General features: G+C 50.8%; 2 protein-coding genes and 3 long non-coding RNA genes across 7 annotated transcripts; 3 read left to right on the top strand and 2 right to left on the bottom strand.

Moving 5' to 3' along the window:
* Positions 1 to 1,095: 1,095 nt before the first annotated feature.
* Positions 1,096 to 3,826, bottom strand: TP53RK (TP53 regulating kinase). Its single transcript, XM_053993327.1, has 3 exons — positions 3,538 to 3,826; positions 2,246 to 2,975; positions 1,096 to 1,714 (listed from the first exon to the last, which is right to left on the bottom strand). Exons 1-3 carry the CDS (start codon positions 3,682 to 3,684, stop codon positions 1,236 to 1,238), a joined length of 1,356 nt encoding a protein of 451 aa, XP_053849302.1. The 5' UTR covers positions 3,685 to 3,826; the 3' UTR covers positions 1,096 to 1,235.
* Positions 3,827 to 4,355: 529 nt separating this feature from the next.
* Positions 4,356 to 4,931, bottom strand: LOC128815799 (uncharacterized). Its single transcript, XR_008439723.1, has 2 exons — positions 4,758 to 4,931; positions 4,356 to 4,610 (listed from the first exon to the last, which is right to left on the bottom strand). It is a non-coding gene; the product is annotated as an uncharacterized LOC128815799 (long non-coding RNA).
* Positions 4,932 to 4,966: 35 nt separating this feature from the next.
* LOC128815797 (uncharacterized) lies at positions 4,967 to 5,976 on the top strand. 2 transcript variants are annotated; one of them, XR_008439720.1, is made up of 4 exons: positions 4,967 to 5,100; positions 5,229 to 5,428; positions 5,688 to 5,717; positions 5,824 to 5,976. It is a non-coding gene; the product is annotated as an uncharacterized LOC128815797 (long non-coding RNA). The 2 variants fall into 2 exon arrangements; XR_008439721.1 differs by having other exon boundaries at positions 5,691 to 5,717.
* A 1,415-nt stretch (positions 5,977 to 7,391) lies between these two features.
* Positions 7,392 to 8,115, top strand: LOC128815798 (uncharacterized). Its single transcript, XR_008439722.1, has 2 exons — positions 7,392 to 7,475; positions 7,731 to 8,115. It is a non-coding gene; the product is annotated as an uncharacterized LOC128815798 (long non-coding RNA).
* Positions 8,116 to 8,512: 397 nt separating this feature from the next.
* On the top strand, positions 8,513 to 15,119 carry SLC2A10 (solute carrier family 2 member 10). 2 transcript variants are annotated; one of them, XM_053992815.1, is made up of 5 exons: positions 8,513 to 8,563; positions 10,764 to 12,140; positions 13,174 to 13,296; positions 13,837 to 13,972; positions 14,715 to 15,119. In XM_053992815.1, the coding sequence occupies exons 1-5, from the start codon at positions 8,560 to 8,562 to the stop codon at positions 14,809 to 14,811; spliced, it is 1,737 nt and encodes a 578-aa protein (XP_053848790.1). In that variant the 5' UTR covers positions 8,513 to 8,559; the 3' UTR covers positions 14,812 to 15,119. The 2 variants fall into 2 exon arrangements, with proteins under 2 accessions (XP_053848790.1, XP_053848791.1); XM_053992816.1 differs by having other exon boundaries at positions 13,921 to 13,972.
* The last annotated feature ends 5,144 nt before the right edge of the window (positions 15,120 to 20,263 follow it).

Below are 20,263 nucleotides of genomic sequence, written 5' to 3' on the forward strand. Positions count from 1 at the left end.
GCAGGGAAAAGCCCTCTCCCCTTCTGCCCTCTCACAGCTGCCTCCTCTCCCCGCTGATCCGTACGGGACGTGGCCGTGCAGAGGCGAGGGACTCCACTCCGCTCCTTTTTTACAAGCAGTTTCAGAGCAAATGCTGTGGGTGAGAAAACAGAAGGCAGTGCACAGGAGAACAGAGGACCTTCCCCACGGATAAAGACTGCCCAGCACAGTGAATCACTCAGCAAGTTCACCGTTTCTCTGTATCGTTACCTGCAGACAATGATGCTCCCACATTCACCCAACTCACATCCCAGCCTGCTCACAAAGCTGATAATCTTCTAACCCACCCACTGCAGCAAGCACCCACTCGCCACTGCAGCAAGGCTCTCCTCTGGCACACCTTCCATTCACACTATTAGATACAGTAAGCCAGGAAAACGAAGCAATATAGAGAAAACATTACAAGAAAAAGACAATTACCACCTACCTCTGCCAACCGCCTACCTGGGCAGGCAACAGCAATACCAGCAGTCCCCCTTGTAAAGCTCCAAAAGAGGAAATTTACAGCAGACTTCTTGCTTAAAGTAGAAGTTTCTCAGTAGAAGACTACTCTGGATTAACAAATTTTATATTAACAAATTTGAAGTACTATTGACTGAGAGTGAAAAAAGCCAATTTACTACCAGAAGAAAATAAAACTGGTCTATGTTTAGTGTGGTATTCCAGCATTGCCCATGTTCCAGAATTCAGTTCTGAAAATTTTCAGGACGTGTTGAGTCATTTATAACAGATTTAAACAGATTTAAAAGTCATACATAACAGAGATGCGGGATTTAAACCCTTTGTTGTAAAGTCTTCTGAGAAAAACATACACTTGTTTTTCTCAGTTATCTTTTGTAGATGCTGTTTTGTAGTCTCTGAAGCAAGAACCTCCCATGAATTTATGGTCTACAGGCCAAGAAAGATTGCTCAGAATGATTCTAACCACACAACGATGAGTAGAATGACACTGTAAACTACTTTGTGTTAGAAATATTTAACTTTTAGGACAGAAGTGACCTCTAATTGTTTCTCTCTTGGCTGTGCCCCAATCTCACAATTACTTTGGTTACTTGATGACACTTAGAACTCTTTCAAGTTTATTTATTTGAAGACACAGTTATCAAAATAGTGATCTGTGAAATAAAACCAACTTGAAATATAAATAACCCTCTTTGCAAAACCTACTATTTCTCCATCCCTAACCCCACTCTCTTCTACCCAATCATGGATCTCTTCCTTCCCCTTAGCCGAACCTCATCCAGCTTTTTGATCACAGGACCAGATTTTTTAGACGTGGCTGCATAGGTCTTTAGCAGAGCTTGGAACATCGTTTCAGTATCTGGATGAGTGCTGATGAAGGCTTTCTCCAGAACATACAAATCAACTCCTTTATCCTCTGGAAGACCCGAAATAAAACTGAGTCCAAAGTCTATCAACACCAAGTCCAGCTTCTCCGTGGGTGGCCGCAGGAGGAGATTGGCAGTGGTAAGATCCCCATGGATAATATCCTCATCGTGCATCCTTGCTAACAGCTCACCCATCTTCTCTGCTAACTTATGGAGGTCACTGGTATCATTTCCACTCTTTTGTACAGAATAAATATGATCCTGAACAGTAATTGAGTCTACAATATCTTCAAGATAGATGGAGTTGGTGACATAATCCACAAAGTAGACCACTGGAGCTGGAATCCCTGTTTAAAAGAACAAATCAAATGCCAGCAGTTAATTTACATGGTTCCCGGCTTTATTTTAATAAAACACAACCAATAAAAGCTTTAAACAGAAATGCCAGTTGAGATCACACCCAGCCACTGATGATGATCCCTTGGAATGGCCTGGCCAACACTCAGTCCAAGCCACCTGCACAGCCTTGCAAGGACTTGGCAGCTCAAACCCTTTGACAGCCCAGCCCCTCCTGGGGGAGCCTCCCCGATAAAACACGCTCTGGGACACACCGAGGCCAAGATGAGTTTCAGGGGCACTCTGAAAGAGCAGAGCGTGTCGCCCCGGGCTCAGAAGTCCCCGCATCCTTCAGGATGGCGACAAGTGCCCGAGATCCGTTCCGAGCGACGTGAGGAGCCGGCGTGGCGGGGCTCACACCGCCCTGGGGTGTCTGTCCGTGTGTCCTGCCGGGGCTGCCCCGCTCAGCCCGCCCCGGGCTGTGTCTGTCTGTCCGTCCTGCCAGGCAGCCCCGGCCCGGCCCGGCCCGCCCCCGTGCCCACCTGCCCGCCGGCACCGCAGCAGCGACCGCGCCTCCTGCACCATGCGCCGCCGGCTCAGCCGCTCCTCCAGCGCCGGGTGGCGGTAGCGCTTCGGGACGCGGAGCTTGGCCACCGCCGGCCGCCCGAGGAAGAGCCCGCGGTACACGTGCGCCTCGGCGCCCTGCTGCACCAGCCGCAGCCCCGGCAGCGGCGGCGGCGCCGGCGGCTCCTCCGCCACCATGGCGTCGCCCGCCCCGCCCTCGACACCGTCCGCGGCGGGGCCCGCGGCCTCCAGCTCGGCCGTGGCGGGGCCCACGGGCCCCACGTCGCCCATCGCAGGGCCCGCGGCCCCGGCCATGACCGAACGCGCACCGCCCGCCTCCGCCTGGGCCGCCGCCATCGCTGGGACACACACGGCGCACGCGCGGGGCGTCTGTTCGGCAATGCTCGGTAATCTCCGGCCGTGCTCGGCAACGCTCGGTTGGCCGTGACGGAAAGAGACGAGCTGCCGAAGCGGCGGCCGGCTGTACCGCTCCGCCGCCCTCGCTATAACGCGCCCTGCCCCGCTCTGCTCGGGGCCCTCCTTCCAAACCCCTCCCTGTGCTTCCCCCCGGGAATCCTGCTGCCCTCCGCTCGCCTCTGCCGTGGCGGGGGATACTGGGTAACTGCAGCATGGTGGGACTTGTTCCCGAGCATCCCCGAGCCCGCGCGCCCTCCCGTGGTTTTGCCGGCGCAAGAGCGAGACCCGCAGCTGGCCCAAGGCTCGCAAGGGAGATGCGGGATGCGTTTCTTCCCGAGGTGGCAAGTGGGAGCTCCTGGCTCCCCCGAGGTTTTCCCAGCATCACCGTGGAGCCCCTCTCCAGGGCATCATCCCTGGGACACCACGGCCGCGGCGTCACCCCCACGTCTGGAGCATCACCGTGCGGACTCCATCTCTGGGACATCACCACCAGCATGGTCCATCACCGGCTCTTGCTCTTTCATGTGCCAAAAGCCTCTGCTGGAGCGTGTGCAGACCCACTGCGGCTGCCCGGCTGGTGGCTGGGAAGGAGAAGGGGTTTGTCTGAAAGCAGTGGGGGATCAGCAGCCTGCAGCAGGGCGTGCTGTGACCTCCAGTCCCCACGCTGGGCACCACCAAAGCTTCTGCCCAGGTCTGCCATGGGCCACCACGCATGCCGTGAGTCGGGTGACTCTCCCTTCCTCCAGCAGCCAAGTCCCACATTGCCATCTTATTAAGAGATGGATAAACCTCATTATCCTCATAAACCTCACTGGAGCACTACTTGGGGTTTTATGGCACCCTGAAAACCCACTGCCCTATTGGGTGATCTGCGCATGCTGCAAATATGTTCCTCAGAAGATACAAGAGAATTCAGCCCAGTCCATGTCAATATGTTTTCAATTGTTGCTTTTGGAGGTGCCACAAGTCCATTTTGTCTTTGTTTTCTCACCCATAGCATTTGTTTCCTTTTCAGAACATTTATATTTTAGTAACGCATTCCACACAGCTTACATGTCATTGCATGGTGGGATCATGCCTGGCAAATATTTATCTTGCTTCAGTGACAACTTTTAAACAACCTTCCCAAGTTTTCAATGATACAGATAATCCATCCTGCAATTCTGCCCACCCGTGGCAAACTCCTGCAGCTGTGGCAGGGCTGCAGGAGCCCAACAGCTTGCCCAGGGGAATGGGGTGAATTCTCTGTGGCTGGAATTTGCAAATGCCTCAAACACTCAAATAAAGCAGAAGGTTTTCCCTGTGTTGTGAACAGATTTTATCAGAGCATCTGTGCACAGATACCCCCACAGACACACATATACAACCTATAAGCAAGTGCACACACATAGCCTTCGGTTCATTATTCTGGCAAACACGATGGTTTTCTCTCATGCTGGCTAAAAACCTCCTCCAGAGCTTCCAAAATGTGAAACAAAATATTTTTGCTTTATTTTCCCCTTTATTTTATTTATTTAAATTTTATCTTCCCTGTGATTTCACTTATTCTTTTCTCTTTTAAAGCAATAAACAGTTGACATAGCCCTTGGAAACTAACTAGAGCCATTTACAATATTTATGGTATCACCCAGTATTTTTATTGGAATATCGAATCACCCCAGAGAACTGCTCTGAAACTGGTAAATTGTTTCTTTATGTAACTTTGCGCTCCTGGTGGCAAGCATTTACAAACTCTCCCTTCACAAACAATGTAATTGAGTTAAAAATTGCAGCCCAGCAAACCAAGCTAATGGGAACCAAGGCAGATCTCATGGGCTCTTCCCTGCTGTCCTACAGATCCCTTGGCATCAAGCAGGATGCAGCCCTGGAAGCAGCTCTCCAATCACCCCCCAGCTTATTTAGGGATGGAGGCTGCCATCCTCAGAGCTGGACAGATGGGAAAAGGGATGAATTGGAGTTGTTGCAGGGTGCCATGCTGAAGGCATCCCTAAAATGTACAAATAAACAAGATTCCTGGTGGGACCAGCATTGCCGGGGAACCCCCCTGGGTTAGGACATCATAAAAGAAAGCACCTGCAGCCTGGCATCAGGAGGAGAAACCTCTCTGGGATGTAAATGAACATGTAATAAATGCAGGTTCCTGGTGAGCTGGCTCCACCCAGGCCAGCTGTGACGCTCCTGCCAGCTCAGGGACCATCACTTCCATCAACAACTGAATAGAGTTTGGTCACTTTGGTCCCCCGAGCCCCTTCCTAAGGGTCAATCATTATAGAAGAAAAAACACTTGAGGGTGTGATGAGGACTCCTGAACACCACGTCTTCCTTTTTCCAGGGTGGACTTCTTTCTCCTCTTGTATTTGCATTTCAATTTGTGATTATAAAACCCCTTTCAGCTGCTCCAGCTCAGAGGTAGAAGGTAACATTTCCAGTAATCACAGGCGGGTTGTGTTGCCAAACACGGGCTGCCGTTCCCGAGGCGAGCACATTCCTGCGGCTCAGCCCTGGGGATGTGTCAGCCCTGGGGTTGCGCTGCCCGGCTGCCAGGCAGGAACACGCCCCGAAAACCCGGCAGCCAGGAGCGAGATAAGGATCGGAGGGAAAATGGCACTGCCAAGACACACGGACTGCAGAGGAGGAGGAGGAAGGCATCACAGGAGGAAGCAAGGACAAGAACGTGCCTGCAGGCATGAAGCATTGGTGGATCCAACCCCCCAGACCTTCTCACGTGGAGCTTAGGGACAAAGGTGCTGGGAAAAAAACAAAACAAAACAAAACAAACAACCACAAAAACCCAACAGTTTTTTATGGAAACAGTGATAAATTTCTGGAATGGCCTGCCCAGGGAGGTGGTGGAATCACCATCCCCTGGATGTGTTTAACAAAAGAGTGGATGTGGCGCTCAGTGCCATGGTTTAGTTGAGGTGCTGGGGCATGGGTCGGACTTGATGATCTTGAAGGTCTGTTCCAACCCAGTAATTCTGTGAATTCTGTGAATTCTTTCAGCAGGCCCAGAACACCCACTGGCTACAAAAGGTGTGATAAGAAAGCTGTATTTTAAGAACCCCAAAGAAAGATTTCCCCCCCCCCCCCCAAATTATCCCTGCTGTACATCATAGCAGGTTTTCACCCTTTTTTCCAGAGGACAATAACCCACAGCCTCCACAGTGTCGATGTGACAGCTGCATTTCTGTACACACTGATATCTTTTTGTCCTCCTTTGGTAAACACACCATAAAGCTCTTCCTGTGCTCACCAAGAGCTAATGTTCAGGTGGCAGAAAAATAAATGCTGAGTGACCATAGAGAAAAATATAATTTCTTCTTTCTCACACTGAAATAATTTCAGAAGGAAGGAATTGTTCAGGCAAATTGGAGATCAGCCAAGAGTGAGTTTGCCCTGAGGTTGATGAGGACTCTAGGCTCTCTCTGGCTCTCTGCCTGGTGTGGTGGGGAACAATGCATGGGAGACATCTCCTCCAGTTCCTCACCCAAAATGCCTTGGCTTGAGCTGTGGGGGCCAGAGATCATGGGCAAGATCACACTGCATCCCCTGCATCCCCCTGTGCTCCCCAAATGTGGAACATTAGCCTAGACACAGACATGTAGTGTTTCCTGTCTGCCACGAACTGGTCTCGTGTGGGTCTTGGGGAAGAGAGAAAATTGGAATAATTTCTCCCTCTGCATATCACAAGAGCTGGTTGTGATTTCAGAGCTGTTTAAACTGCTCTAATATGAAATGCCAATGCTGTTGAAAAGCTCTTCCCATGAACTCCCTGGGTTTCTGTTGGCTGGTGTTTGAAGCCATTCTTCACCAAGTGTGTGATCCCTCTTGCAGCTGTCAAGCTGTATCAGAGACAAGATTTTAGAAAAGGTGTTCTCACATCCTGTATTCCCACTGAAATTAGAGCATATGAATGGGAAGCTTTTATTTAATCTATAAACCAGGTACATGATTTGACACCCTTTTCCTATTCTCTGTGATTTTAAGAAGAAAGAAAACCAAAACATTTGATCAATTGCTGCTCATGTTGCAGTCAGATATCCAACAGACTAAAGCTGAAAGGATCACCAAATATATGATCCAATATGGCCCATCTCAAGCATCCCAAAACTATGAGTTGAAATAAAATGAGTTGGAACTACTGCTCTACAGAGCAGAGACATGAGATGTATCCCCATACTTGGAAAAATAACAATTTTTAAATATTTCTCCCAAATTCCCTATTAACATGGGGGATGACTGCAAATGCTTTTTTAAAAAAAAATCATGTACGCACATGTTCTTTATTTTTCACCCAGCCTGTTAATTTTTGCCTGTGTCAGAGACACAATGGTCACTAATTCAGACCTTCCCAGGTCTGAATTCTGTACTGTTCAATTCTGTCCTAGTTCAATTCTGCACTGGGACAAAAAGCATTACCAGCACAGGCTCCACAGAGTGCTTTACTGGAGCTTGTGTGGTTACAACATACTAAATATTAAAATTCAACAAAGGTTTTTAATGAAATATTACCTGCAGTCACATGCCAGCTCACAAAGCAGGTTCGTGGTCATCTGCACTTACCCTGCAGTGGCAGTGCCTGCTGCAAGGCTCTGGGGAGGCTGTGCATGTCTTCCCGCCTGTGACACCACATCCTCCTCGCTGTCCCCACGCCAGCTGGGTCACAGCAAACTCCTGAACATCTCGTGTACTTAAGCACAGCACAACCCGCCCAGCAGCTGCCATTCACACAAACAGCACCAAGGGGCAATGTTTGCATATTGTGTTAAAGAGTTTTGAAAGCACTTCGAGGTGTATAATGCTTTGTAAAATCCTTGTCTAACAAACTGGACTTTGGGACATGTGAAATTAGCCTCAGAAAATAATCTCACATCCAAGTGCAAGTCCCAGTGTCTTTTATGCAGGAGAGCAGGAAGGTTCCTGTTCCACTCAGCAGATAAAGAATGTTAATTACAAAGGAAGTTGAATATGGAAAGCTTTATCTGATGGAGCAGTGTGTCAGGGGAAGGAGATAATCTTGAATGACCGATTCTTTCTGTCCCACAGCCATGGAAGTTAAGAGGACAAACTCAGACACAGAATCACAGAATCACAGACTCAAACAATACACTGAGATGGAAGGGGGCCACCAGGATCACGGAGTCCAACTCCTGGCCCTGCACAGGACACCCCAACAATCCCATCAGGTGTTGCAGAGCATCATCCAAATACTTTACGAGCTCTGTCAGGCTTGGTGCTGTGACCACTGCCCTGGGGAGCCTGTTCAGTGCCCAACCACTCTGTGTGAAGAACCTTCTCCTGATATCCAACCTAAACCTCCCCTGCTGCTTTTGTTGTTTTCAGCTTTCAAGTGGCCACCCCTTTCTTAGGTTTCTGCGGCTTTCCAGCCGAGCTACCTAAAGACATGAATAAACTGTCAATCTCTCGTGCACTTTCTGGAGGCTTTCTCGTCCTGAGAGATGAAGCTCTGCAAAGAGCAGCTCTGCAGGCAGTGAGGAGATTTCTGTTCCTCCAGTGAGACAGGCTGGTGACAGAGCTGACATGCCAGCCACCAGACCCACATCCTCATTTCTGGACCAAATCGCCACGTACCTCCGTAACGTGTCCCCGGCCACCCGGCCGATGCCCGTCCCGGTTCCGCAGGGCTCGCCCGTGGGCTCACCCATCCCGCGGGATCCGGCTCCGCTCCCGGGCGGGGCAGCGCCCCCGGCCCGGGACCCCCCGCCCCCGAGAGGGGCGGGCAGGGCGACTACAAGCCCCAGGCTGCCCGGCCGGGGGCAGGGCAGCGGCGACGTGGCGCGGCCCCGCTCCGGCCGCCGGCCCCGCTCCGCCCCGCTGCGCTCCGCTCCGCGCCCGCCGGGGCTCAGCCCCCGCCATGGGTGAGTGCGGGACGGGCGGGGGGCACGGGGGGCTGCGAGCCGGGGAGGGACGGGCACGCGCTGCCCAGGGGAGAAATTTCCAAAAAAAAAAAAAAAAAACCAACAAAAAACCAAACCAAAAAACTTTGCAACTTTTCCTAAAGGCTGGGGGTGCATCCCCCGCCCCTTCCTTTCTTTCTGTTCTTTTTTTTTTTTTTTAGCGGTCCCAGCAGCGCGTACAGGGAGCACAGGAGCCAAGGAATTTCCTGTGGCTCGGTGCCGGGGCTGTCCCGGGAGGGGAGCGGGGTTCGGGCGTGTGGAGCGAGCTGGGTTTGCTGTGCGGCGCCCGCCGGCCTTGGCCTTGGTGTGAGCAGAGTCCGGCTCAGCCCGCTCGCAGCCCCAGCCCGGCCGGACAGCGGTCACTGCCCTGTCCTGAGCACGGTCCCTCCACCGGCTTGCTGCGGGGAGGGAATCGCCTGGCACAGCTCCTTGCTCCACCAAACCTTCTGTCCTCGTGTGGAGGTCTGAAGAGTCCTCAAATTCCCCAGCTACGTCAGAATAGATGATACACAAACTGGATTTCAGTCAAAGTTCATAAGCCTTGACTGCTTATTAAGTTAACAAGAAATGCAGCAAAACCTGATGAAATCAGCCATGGTATTTATAGTGGGACTGTCTGTGGCTAATAGAATTTGTGGCTTGAAGCTAATGGGGTGGCCACTTATGCCTTATGTTCTCAGCAGATATTTTTTCTAATTATCTGCATAAGGTGTACAAGGAGTGCTAAAAGCAGCGCAGATGGTCACACAGAGCATGGTGGGAGGGACTGGGATAGCTGGGATGGCATAAGTAGCAGAAATGATAGCTGGGATGGCATAAGTAGCAGAAATGAAACACAGAGGGTTGCAGAATAAATAAAAATTGTTGTATTTATATACAGCCATCACTGAGAAATAGCCTTTATTGATAGCTGTGATTAAAGGCCAAGCAGAGACACTTTCCATTAAACACAGCTTGTGACAGGAAAAAAGTCCTTCAGCAGGGTGAAAAAAGTTTCCACAGTCTGGTGGTTGTGCCCACATTTTTTCCATGTGCAGTCTACCAAAACTGTGAATATTTCTAATTAAATGAAAGAATGCAGATAGCATTATGTGCTGCAAAACAGCATAAAACCCAAACCGAATCTATTTCACCTATGCTTCAAAAATGTAATTGGAGGTGAGGTCAGTGTCACTTCTGTCCCCAGAGGTCCCCACAGCAGCGCTGGCTCTTGCCCCAGTGCAGTCCCTGCTGGTGGAACATGGCTCATGGTTCACACGTGGTCACCCCTTCATCCCCTCCCCATGGCGAGAAGCACCAGCAGCACCTTGGTTCTGTAGGGTTCTTTGGGGCAGGTTGGTGTGAGTTGCTTTTGCTGCTTTTTGTGTCTTATTTTAGCTCAATTTACACACTTAGGGAACTGGCACACTCAGCCCTGTGGGAAGGGCAAGGTCAAAGAGTCACTTCTTGTGTTTGAGGGTGGCAACAGTAAACTTTTCAGCTCACAATGAAGTTTGTGCTGTGGGCCTGGACGAGCCTGAGCAGACTGCAATTGGCTGGGAGATCCTGAGAGCTGTGGGCTGCAGAAAGAGAGATGAAGAAATCAGGGCCACCCCACAAAGTCATGCTGAGGGTACAAGATTAACTAAAGGAGAAAATAAAGGAAAAATAAACTTTTTTGAGCAGGGCTTTTAACCACAACATAGGAAGTAAGAATGTAAAACCTGCAGGGAGAGCTGGTTGTACCACATGCACTGAAATGTGAAAACAATAATGCAGAACAGTGCAGAGCCAGAAAGCAGAAGCTGCATTTCCTGCCCAGAACAAATTTTGTAGTTACAATCAAGAGATACCACAGAGGATCCCACTGTACAACTCCAGACATTACAAATCACTGTCCTGCACTTAAAAACAAGTCTTAACTCTGTTTAAAAGTCCTGATTTCAAAGTTTTGCACCCCAAATGAGTATCCCTGCAGTTAATGGAAGCCTGGTGGGTTGTGTGACTGTCTGCAAGTGCCTCTATACATGTAATCTAGCGACCTGTGGGGGAATTCCACATCATGACTTTGTAGATGGAAAACTGTGGCTGTCCTGGGAGAGCTTTTTCCAGCCTGTGCATGCTGATAGCTTGTTTTATAGCATCAGAAAACTGAACCTGGCACTGCTTGCTTGTTTTCCAGGTCGTGCACTGATGGTCCTCGTCTTGTCTGGAGCAGTGTCTCTCCTGGGCGGGCTGATATTTGGATACGAGCTGGGGATAATCTCTGGAGCACTGCTGCAGCTGCAGGCAGACTTTCAGCTCAGCTGCTTCAAGCAGGAAGTTCTGGTGAGCGCCGTCCTTATCGGAGCGCTCCTGGCCTCCCTGGCTGGGGGGATCCTCATCGACCGCCACGGCCGGAGGAGAGCAATCCTGGTCAGCAACTTGGTCCTCCTGGGGGGCAGCCTCATCCTCACACTGGCCAGGGCATTCCCTGTGCTGGTCATTGGGCGAATGACCGTGGGCTTTGCCATCTCTGTCTCATCCATGGCCTGCTGCATCTATGTCTCAGAAATGGTGGCTGCTCACCAGCGAGGGCTGCTGGTGTCGCTCTACGAAGCAGGAATCACCGTGGGCATCCTGCTGTCCTATGCACTGAATTACATCTTTGCGGACATGGATGAGGGGTGGAGGTACATGTTTGGACTGGCCATTGCCCCGGCGGCCATGCAATTCCTCAGCATCCTCTTTCTCCCAGTGAACCCTGTAAAATTAAGCTCGTGGGACTCAGACTGCCAGAAGGGCCTCATCCCATTGCAGGACACAGAGGACAAAGCAGCAGCAAAGCGGGAGCCCTGTCAGGAGAAGCATTACTCATTTCTTGATCTTTTTAGGACCAGAGACAACATGAGGAGGCGGACTCTGGTGGGCCTGGGATTGGTGCTCTTCCAGCAGTTCACTGGGCAGCCCAATGTGCTGGGCTATGCCTCCAAAATCTTCCACTCAGTGGGGTTCCAGAGCAACTCCTCAGCGATCCTGGCCTCAGTTGGGCTGGGAGCAGTAAAGGTGGTGGCCACGCTGGTGGCCATGGCCTTGGCAGACAAGGCGGGCAGGAGAGTGCTGCTCATGGCTGGCTGTGTGGTGATGGCCATCTCTGTCACCACCATCGGCCTCACCAGCCGCATGGCTCCGCTGGCCATGGCCAGGGACTGCAAAGCGGCCGCAGGCCCCAATGCATCCCACGGCCTCACCCAGCACCCCCTGACACCTGTGCTCCCCCAGGCTGCTGTGTCACCCGTCCCGCCAGCGTCAGGTGCTGTCAGAAGTCAGGCAGGCCCCGGTTTTGCTTCCACAAGGAGCCTTACGGAAGTTTTTGCCAGCACTCAAAGCAAAGAGGTTGTTCCTAATCCTTCCCCCGCTCAGAAAAGGGACTTGGCAGGTCAGTCCAAGAAAGGAGCACTGGAAAGCACAGGCCCTCCCCTCGGTGCTGCTCCCTGGGCACAACATACGGTCTTAAATTGGATTACGCTGCTGAGCATGATGGCTTTTGTGAGTGCCTTCTCAATTGGATTTGGGCCAAGTAAGTGTGGTGTTTATCCTTGCATTAACCCAGAGAATAAAACTAGGGCTCATCTGCAAGCTGCCTGCTTGAACCATTCCTTATGTATCTGCTGGGCTGAGCAGCTCACTGTCTGGGAACTGGAAATATGTCCCCTCCTGCCCCCTGAATCAGTTTCTAGCACTGCAGCTCTGTCAGCTACAGCACTAGAGTAACTTTCTCTTCCATGCTATTCACTACCCTTGTAAAGTTGTTTTTTTCTCTGAAGTTCAATAGAAAATCAGAGCATCCTACAAACCCTACAAGCACTACATAAACTTCCTGTCACCCTGGTGAGGAGGAAAATACAGGGCTGAGGACAGAGGGACTGAAGGGCTTCTCCTGGGTGATTATGAAAGTCAGTGCAGAACTGGAAGTTGAACCTCTTTTGAAGTTTCTCAATATCAATTGGGGTTTTTATTCTATTTATTATTTATTTTTTTCATCAGATGAGATTAAAGATTAGTTCTTGCTTCCATGTAAATTCTACTGTTTTCTGGCATTGACATAAGAAAACTGCATTTAGCTCAGGAAAAGAATGTTAGGTGAGCAAGTCTCATGGTTTTGACAGCCATGCTACAAATTATTTCAAGCAAAATAACTCCAGGATGAGAGAGACTTAAAGATATGTATTGCTTTAACTCTGATTTTAGCCCAAATGCAATGTTGTCTCCCTAACTCCACCCTTTTCTCATTTCTTTACAAAGAGCATGACCTGACAGCAGGTCTGTCAGATCTCTTCATCTCCTGTGAATGGAATGACCAGCTACCCTGCTTTCTTCTTTACTCCCTGGGCCTGTTTATTGCTATTTCATTCCTGCATGAAGCGTTGAACACAGGAGGTTTGAAGTGTTCTGCTGTGATCTGTCTCTGAGATCGATGAATGTTTGACACCACCAGCCGCGGGTGCTGGGTGAAGCCAGAGTTTAAACCCCCTGCTGAAATCTCCCTTGCCCATTTCCCAAACAAATTGCTTAACTCCACACTGTCTCTGTGATCTCTCTAATCTGTGCAGTGACCTGGCTGGTCCTGAGTGAGATTTACCCTGCTGGGATAAGAGGAAGAGCCTTTGCCTTCTGTAACAGCTTTAACTGGGCTGCTAATTTACTGATCAGCCTCTCCTTCCTGGACCTTATTGGTAAGTAGCCCCTTCCTCTCCCTCCACCTCCCACAGATGGTTAGGGAAGGTGGCTACCATGAGCCATTTGGAGATTAAGTGGCATTTTGATACCTGAGGACTTGAGGCTGGAAAAGGAGTGACCCTTTGCCCCTGAGAGCAGGAAAGCCAGGCACCAACAGAACTGGCCAGAGCCTCTCTGTCACTCGTTTATAAAAATCCCCCACTGCCCACTGGGCTGCACTGTAGCACCACAGTATCAGGAAGCACAGAGTCTGCAGCTTCCACACCGGCAGCTTGACAGCATTGCTCAGCAGGCACTGCTGGCCCTGGGCCTCGGCTGCCTTCTTCCCCCAGGTGCTGGCAAAGCCTGGCATGCACCAGCCTTTCCCTTTGCCAGTTTCTAGTCCAAGCCTTGCAAATAAGGAGTTTCCCAGCTCTCTTGAAGGCTTCACAAAATAAGGTGCCCCTGTCAGGCACCAATGACCACCTCACAGTAAGCAATCAGTTTCCTTTGTACCCCACGGTGTGACTGCTACATTCACACACTTGAATCTGCAGATGCCATTGGATTCTCTTGGATGTTTCTTCTCTATGGGCTGATGGGAGTGATGGCTGTTACATTCATTTACATTTTTGTGCCAGAAACAAAGGGACAGTCCCTGGAGGAGATAGACCAGCAGTTCTCCAGGAAACGGTACGTGTGCTGCTGTCCCGGGAGTGCTGGCTTTGGGGGCTTCCCACTGCCAGCCCCTGGGGTCTGTGGCCCTGGGCTGATGTGAAGTCTGGCCACTGCTACTGCGAAAATAGAAAATGTCAAGTTTGTGGCAGGGCTGTGGGACAGGGTGAGAGAGCTGCAGCGCCTTCATCAGCAGGTCACTGCCCTGAGCCTTGCAGCTGTGCTGCTGGAGGGCAGCAGTGACACTCAAGAAAAATGGGTTAAAAACCAGGACTCATGGTCGAGGAGAGGAGACCAGGACCAGAGTATGGGACAGGAAGGTCAGGACTGGGAGGAGGCAGGGGGGGATGATAGTCTTGTCTTTTCACCTTAGAATACTCCCAGGCTGATCCTTCTGCTCTGAGGCAGAGATATCTCCTGGAACATGGGCTCCTGTGGCAAGCACATTTCTCTCTGTGCACCTCAATAAAAAATCCTGAGAGAGAGAGAAATGTGCTTGCCACAGGCTCCCGCCTGGTAATTTTCACACAAAGCTTCTAATGGACTAGGGAAGATCAAAATGTGGTTTTGCCGTCCTGGTTGTGATGGAGATGGCAGGGCAGGCACTGCTGGAGCAGGAGAGATTGTGCTGCCTCATGGCCGATGGCAAGGGGAGGGAGCACACAGCCCTCGGGGGGCAGGAGGGGTGACTGCTGTCAGCCCCTGCCCGGCTCCCTGGTGCTGCAGCTGCTGCTCCTGACCTTCATCGCTGCCCTGGCAGGGTGTGGGAAGGAAATGCGTTCAAGCAGAGACGTGGAAGAGGAGCGAGCTGCACACACGCACTGTACCAGAGAGTGGAGCACGCCAGCAGCACATGAAAGCAGCGACCTGCCTGCAGCATTGTGTGTGAGGAGCTCCACCAGCAGAGAAGCAGGCTGGGCCATCAGGACACTTCTCTGGGGCCTTGAGCTGGTGACCTCTGGTCAGTGACAGTTCTCCCTGCAGTGCCTTAGATCTGGGAACACGCCAACAGCATGTCCTTTGGGTCCTTGGAGAATCACTGTTCCCAGGCAGGGAATACATCCTTCCTTTGCATATCTCTTAATTTTTCAGCATTTGTGTCTCCTGACATTTAAGAGATTAATGGTTTTATACGCAGGAATTAAAGCACAGGTTTTGCTGACAATTTCTCCATCCTTGAGGCTCTTTTGTGAGCAAGGTGTGTTATTTTCCAGGTCTCGGAACACCGGGACGGGGCTGCACCACACTGGCCCTGCCCCCAGCGGGCGGCCGGCACCGCCCATTCGGGGCCCTGCGGTCAGACCCCGCAACCCCCAAAATCAGAGCCCCCCCACCCCCGGAGCCCCTTCCCTGCCTCCCCGCACTGTGCCCGGGGCCTGGCAGGAGGGATATGCCAGTGGGAACCGGGGGTACCCCGCCTGGGGGTGAGAGGCTGCTGGGGCTGGGCTGGGGACAAGGTGGGGGCAGAGGATGGGGGTGCTGGGGTGGGACCAGGGTCGGGGCAGCGGGCGGGGCTGGCTGTGCTGGGAGGACACCCGAATTAGCTCTGGGGCCAGCAGACAGGGCTGGGGACAGTGCCAGGTGCTGGGGTGACGGTAAAGAAAGCTGTGAGACCGCTCCTGGTAAGGGGGCTCAGTGAGCCCAGGGTAAAGGACTGTCATTCCCACTTTGTACAAAAACCCACAGTGCACTTTCCAAACCCAGCAGCTTCACCCCTGAAGAGGAGGAACCTGCGAGAGGTGCCCAGCTTGTCACACACTGCACAGGGTTTGGTGTCTGTGCCTGCACAGCCTGCAGGGCCCCTGAGGAGAGCAGGTGTGGGAGAGCCCCGGGGCTGCAGGAAAGGGTCCCAGCTCTGCTCCTGCAGCCCTTGCCATGAGGGGTGCACGTTCCCAGGCATGAGACAGCTCTGGAGCTGCCAGCAGGTTCACAGGGCCTGGCTCCTCCATCGCAGCAGAGCTGGGCAGGTGGCGCTGCAAGATGGAAAAGCTGTAAAGGGGTGTCCAGATGAAAAGCTGAAGGAAGGTCAGTGGGTGCAGAAATTCAGACTGGCATCCTGGTGAGGAGGAGGTGGCCCTTATCCAGGGAGAGAGCAGCAGGGAAATAAAGGAAGTAGCTGCAGTAAAGAAGGTGAATTTGACCATGAATAGTACCAGCAGACTCACAGGAACATTTTCAAGCAATCAAAGACAAAACCTAGATGTGCTTCTGTCACTATACCAGAAGCTTAAAAAATAAGATAATGTCAAGCTTTCCAATCCTGAATAACAATTCCAGAACCAGTACAGATTTCTTGAGATGGGAAATCACAGATTCCAGTTAAAAAAAAAAAAAAAAAAAACAAAAAAACAAAAACAAAACAAAAAAAAAAAAAAAAAAAAAAAAAACAAAAAAAAAACAAAAAACCAAACAAAAAAGTAGAGCCAGTACCATGTTACTGAGCCCTGATAAGAATAAAGGTAATGAACAGCAAATATAAAATGAGATTAGAGAAGTTAGTCAGCTCAGCAATCCATCAGGAAGGAATAAAAAGTGTGTTTGGCTACAATAAAGGGTCTCCAGGACCAAGCAGTGCTGGAACTGCGAGGAGGGCTGCTGCTCTGGGTTTGGTGGGGAGAGGTGCACAGGACCTGCTTCACAAGGTGTTTGTGGGAGAGCTGCTCTCTGCTAGTGACCACAAAACAACCTTTAATGCTGTAGTGGGAGAGTGCACACCAAATAAATCCAGCCTGGGGCTCTACAATTTCAAGAAAGGGAACTATGAAAAAATAAGGTGATTAGTCAATAACAACAAACCAAAAAGGAGCAGGCAGAAAGCAAGGAGCCTGCAAGTAGTCTGGAGGCGATTAAAAAATGCTCTGTTAAAGCCTAAGCAAAACATGTGCCACAACTCAAAAAGAACTAAAAGGGCCTACAAAACACCCTGCCTGACTCACTGGTAAGGTTAAGGAGGTATCACAGGGAGAAGGTCAGTGTTTTAAAAGTGAAAAGGTTTCCCACATGAGAAGAAAAGGAAAAGCCATAAAACATGGCAAGTAAAGAGTAGACAAAAAAGAGAGCTAAAAAGGAGCATGAAGATCTTGGAAAGACCTTGCAAGTATCTTCTAAAAAATCTTTATTTAACTATATCAAAAGGACGAAACTGGCTGGGGAGCCATTGCTCAATACAAAGATGCAACAGGGTGCCAGGGAGGATAAGACATGGTGAGACAGCTTGGGCACAACTGAGTGTTGTTCTCCACTGCTGCAGGTATTTGGAAGAACCTCACACCCAGTAAATCAGAGGAACTGGATCAATGTGACTTTCCAAGTGGCTGCTGTCCCAGAGGGGTGGCAGGTTGCTAGTGCAGCTCCCAGCTACAAACCAAGCTCTGGAAGGAGACCCTGGGAGCTGCAGGGGTGAGTGTCACCTCTGTCCCTGCTGGGGTGGTGGGGTCTGCACCAGCTGGGACAGAGCCAGTAGGCATGGATGCCAAAGAGGGAAAGCTTCCTTTGCCAGCATACTGGGACTCTAGGAATATATCAAGTGTTCACATGGATAGGGAGGACCCAACAGACAGAATAGATGAAAGATTTTGTCAAAATTCTTTTTAAAAACATTTACATTGCCAGGAAATTGAAACAATGTTTCTTTTATGTATTGAAACCTCTTTAAGGATATTCCTGTGTTGTAGGTAGCAAAGTGCAAGCTTTAACAGGCAGTTTTTGAAGATAAATGAGATTCAGCAGCCAGACTGCCCAAGAATCTCTGTTGGGTCTCGTTTTATTCAGTGTTGGCAAGGGAATGGACAGCAAAATCTCCATGCTTGTGGATGACACTAAACTGTTTTAGGAATGAACACATTTTGCCATTCACAAAGGGCTCCATAAAACCCTAACAAATGTGAATGAGGGGGCAAAAAGGGCAGCTGGGTTGGGTGTGCTGGGGAACGCTGCAGGCTGGTGTCAGAGGCCTCTGAAGGCTGGCTGGGGTCAGCATGGATGGGAGGAGTGCTCGGCTGAGTGAGTTGGATCCCTCCATCACAGTCTAACTGGACAAATGTCTCCCCACTCCAAATTTTGACCCATTAACATAGCAACAGGCTGTTTCTCTTCTTCTCTCCCCTGAGGCTGAGACCTCATAAGACTAGAGGATACAGAAATGCTTGAGGCAGTGATAAATCTTCTTTAGTGGGCTTTTATTTCCTTTTCTTTCACAATATTTTCTTTAGTTTCCTAGCCAAATTTTTTCTAAGGAAAGATTTCTGACTTCCTTTGAGCCACAGCTCAACATCTGTCCACATTGGGGGCTGAAGTAATACACTGTTAAGGGGTTTTGATGTCAAGCCCAAAACCCCACCAGGGATTTCTGCAGCTCTCCCCTTTCCTCCCTCCTCCTCTTCAAACAGCCTTTCATTTGCTCTCACTAATTGTGCTGTCATGCCTTTCTTTTTGCCCCGCTTGTGCAGACAGCCTTCCATGCAGACAGGTTTCGGTGACAGATGCCTGTGCCATGAGCTGTGCGAGGGGCGGGCTGTGCTGCGGAGCGTGCGCATGGCCGGAGCCGCGCTGAAATGATCCAGGCACGCATCCAGCCCGGCACGGATTAGCCACTGCCTTCCCTGCCTCCCCCCGGGGTGCTGCTGGATAATCACTGCCGGTCGGGAGAGCCCCGCCGGGCCCAGCCCACCCACAGACACCACTTGCTCCTCAGAGTGGGCAGGAAAAGATCAGCAGAGCATCTCTTGGAGAACTGAAGAGGAAAGTCTTCCGGAGGATTCGGGCTGGGCGCAGGGATGCTGCAGAGCCTGGTGTCCCAGGGAAGGTGGCTGTTGGGGCAGATCTTTAATAAGCACCAACCAGCCACCCCCCACTCTTACACGTGCTGCTCTAGTGTGCCATAATCAAAATCTGAATGGTGTGAAAAATAAGTACAAACTTCGTCTGGCCCAGACTGACTTCAGGAACCAGCTTGCAGAGAGGTGATGTAAAGCATCAGTGGCAGCGTGTACCATCCCTGAGCCCGCAGTGTCCAGCTGTGGTAACCTGATCCAGGTGATAGACTGAAAGCAGAGCAAGGTGTGAGTCCCTGCTGCAAATATTCCCACAACTCAGCAGAGAAATGTGGGATGTGAGTCCACATCCCTTTTGTGCATGTGAAGGCAGCAAGCTCAAGGACTGGATCCTGCTTAGTCTCTGCTCGGGGGGATACAGAGCTGGCTGAAAGGAGCCAGAGTACGTGAAACACGATAACTGGAAAAAATACAAACCAGAAGATGGGCTGTTTAATGCACTACAGATCCAGCAACATAACCAGAGCTGAACAAAAAGCATTCCTCATATAGGAACAAAGACACCAGTTCAACCCAGGCAATACCTGGAAGGAGATGGGTGTGTTGTGTTTTGCCAGCTCGTGTGTCTCCAGGCACTGCGTGGGTCAGACCAAAGCCTAAAACGTGACGGGTGCTTCCTCCTTTTACTGCATCTCTCCCCTCTGCAGTGCTGCTGCCAGCACCAGCACCACCAAGCTCTCCGGGTTTGGTAACTATGGCCTGCGCCCTTGTTCCTCCTGCTCCATCTGGCCTTCTTCCTGCTGCTCCTGGGCCCAGCTCCCCCAGCCCTAAGGTGTACTAATTCAATAAACAGAGGGAAGAAGGAGAGTTGCTGTCACTTTTAATCACAGCAGAGAAGCAGAGACACAAAGATAAGGTCTCCATCCCGTTGCTGATGGTTTGCAGAATGAGTTGCTCTGACAGGTCACCCACCCAGAAGAGCCTGTTGTCTGTAGGGAGGGAGACAAGATATCTGTGGCTGGGCTGGGGTGAGACCTCAGGTGCAGCAGGAGCAACACCAAGACCATTGCTCTTCCCCTGAACCTTCCAGGACAAATTGAGTTTCAAAACAAATCAGTGCCTTTACTTTCCGTTTTTCTTCAGGTGCTTTTCAGCCACTGTCACCTCTGGGAATCCTCCTCTCCTTGCCACCATGACAAGAGTTGCAAGGACCCATTTCCACTTGTAAAGGTCCTCTGCAAGGGTCTGGGGGTAATGGTCAGGTTCAGGTGCCACAGTCCCAGAGCTACAATCCTGGCTCCACCCCTGTGGCAGTGTCCCAGCTCACTCACACAGCTCCTGGGGGTCACAGCCATCCTTTTGGTCTCACTCAAACTCACAGCTGAGTGCTGGTGCACGATGTGACCTCCCGCAGCAACACAAATAAAATGTCGGCACTATGACTATTAATAGTGTTTCTATTCCTGCTGCCATTACGATGGCTTTTGCTACTATTAGTAATAATATTTACATATGCAAAACCACAGATGCAAAACAG

Source organism: Vidua macroura, chromosome 17, assembly GCF_024509145.1.
Source record: "Vidua macroura isolate BioBank_ID:100142 chromosome 17, ASM2450914v1, whole genome shotgun sequence".
In the NCBI taxonomy this organism is placed as follows: Eukaryota; Metazoa; Chordata; class Aves; order Passeriformes; family Viduidae; genus Vidua; species Vidua macroura.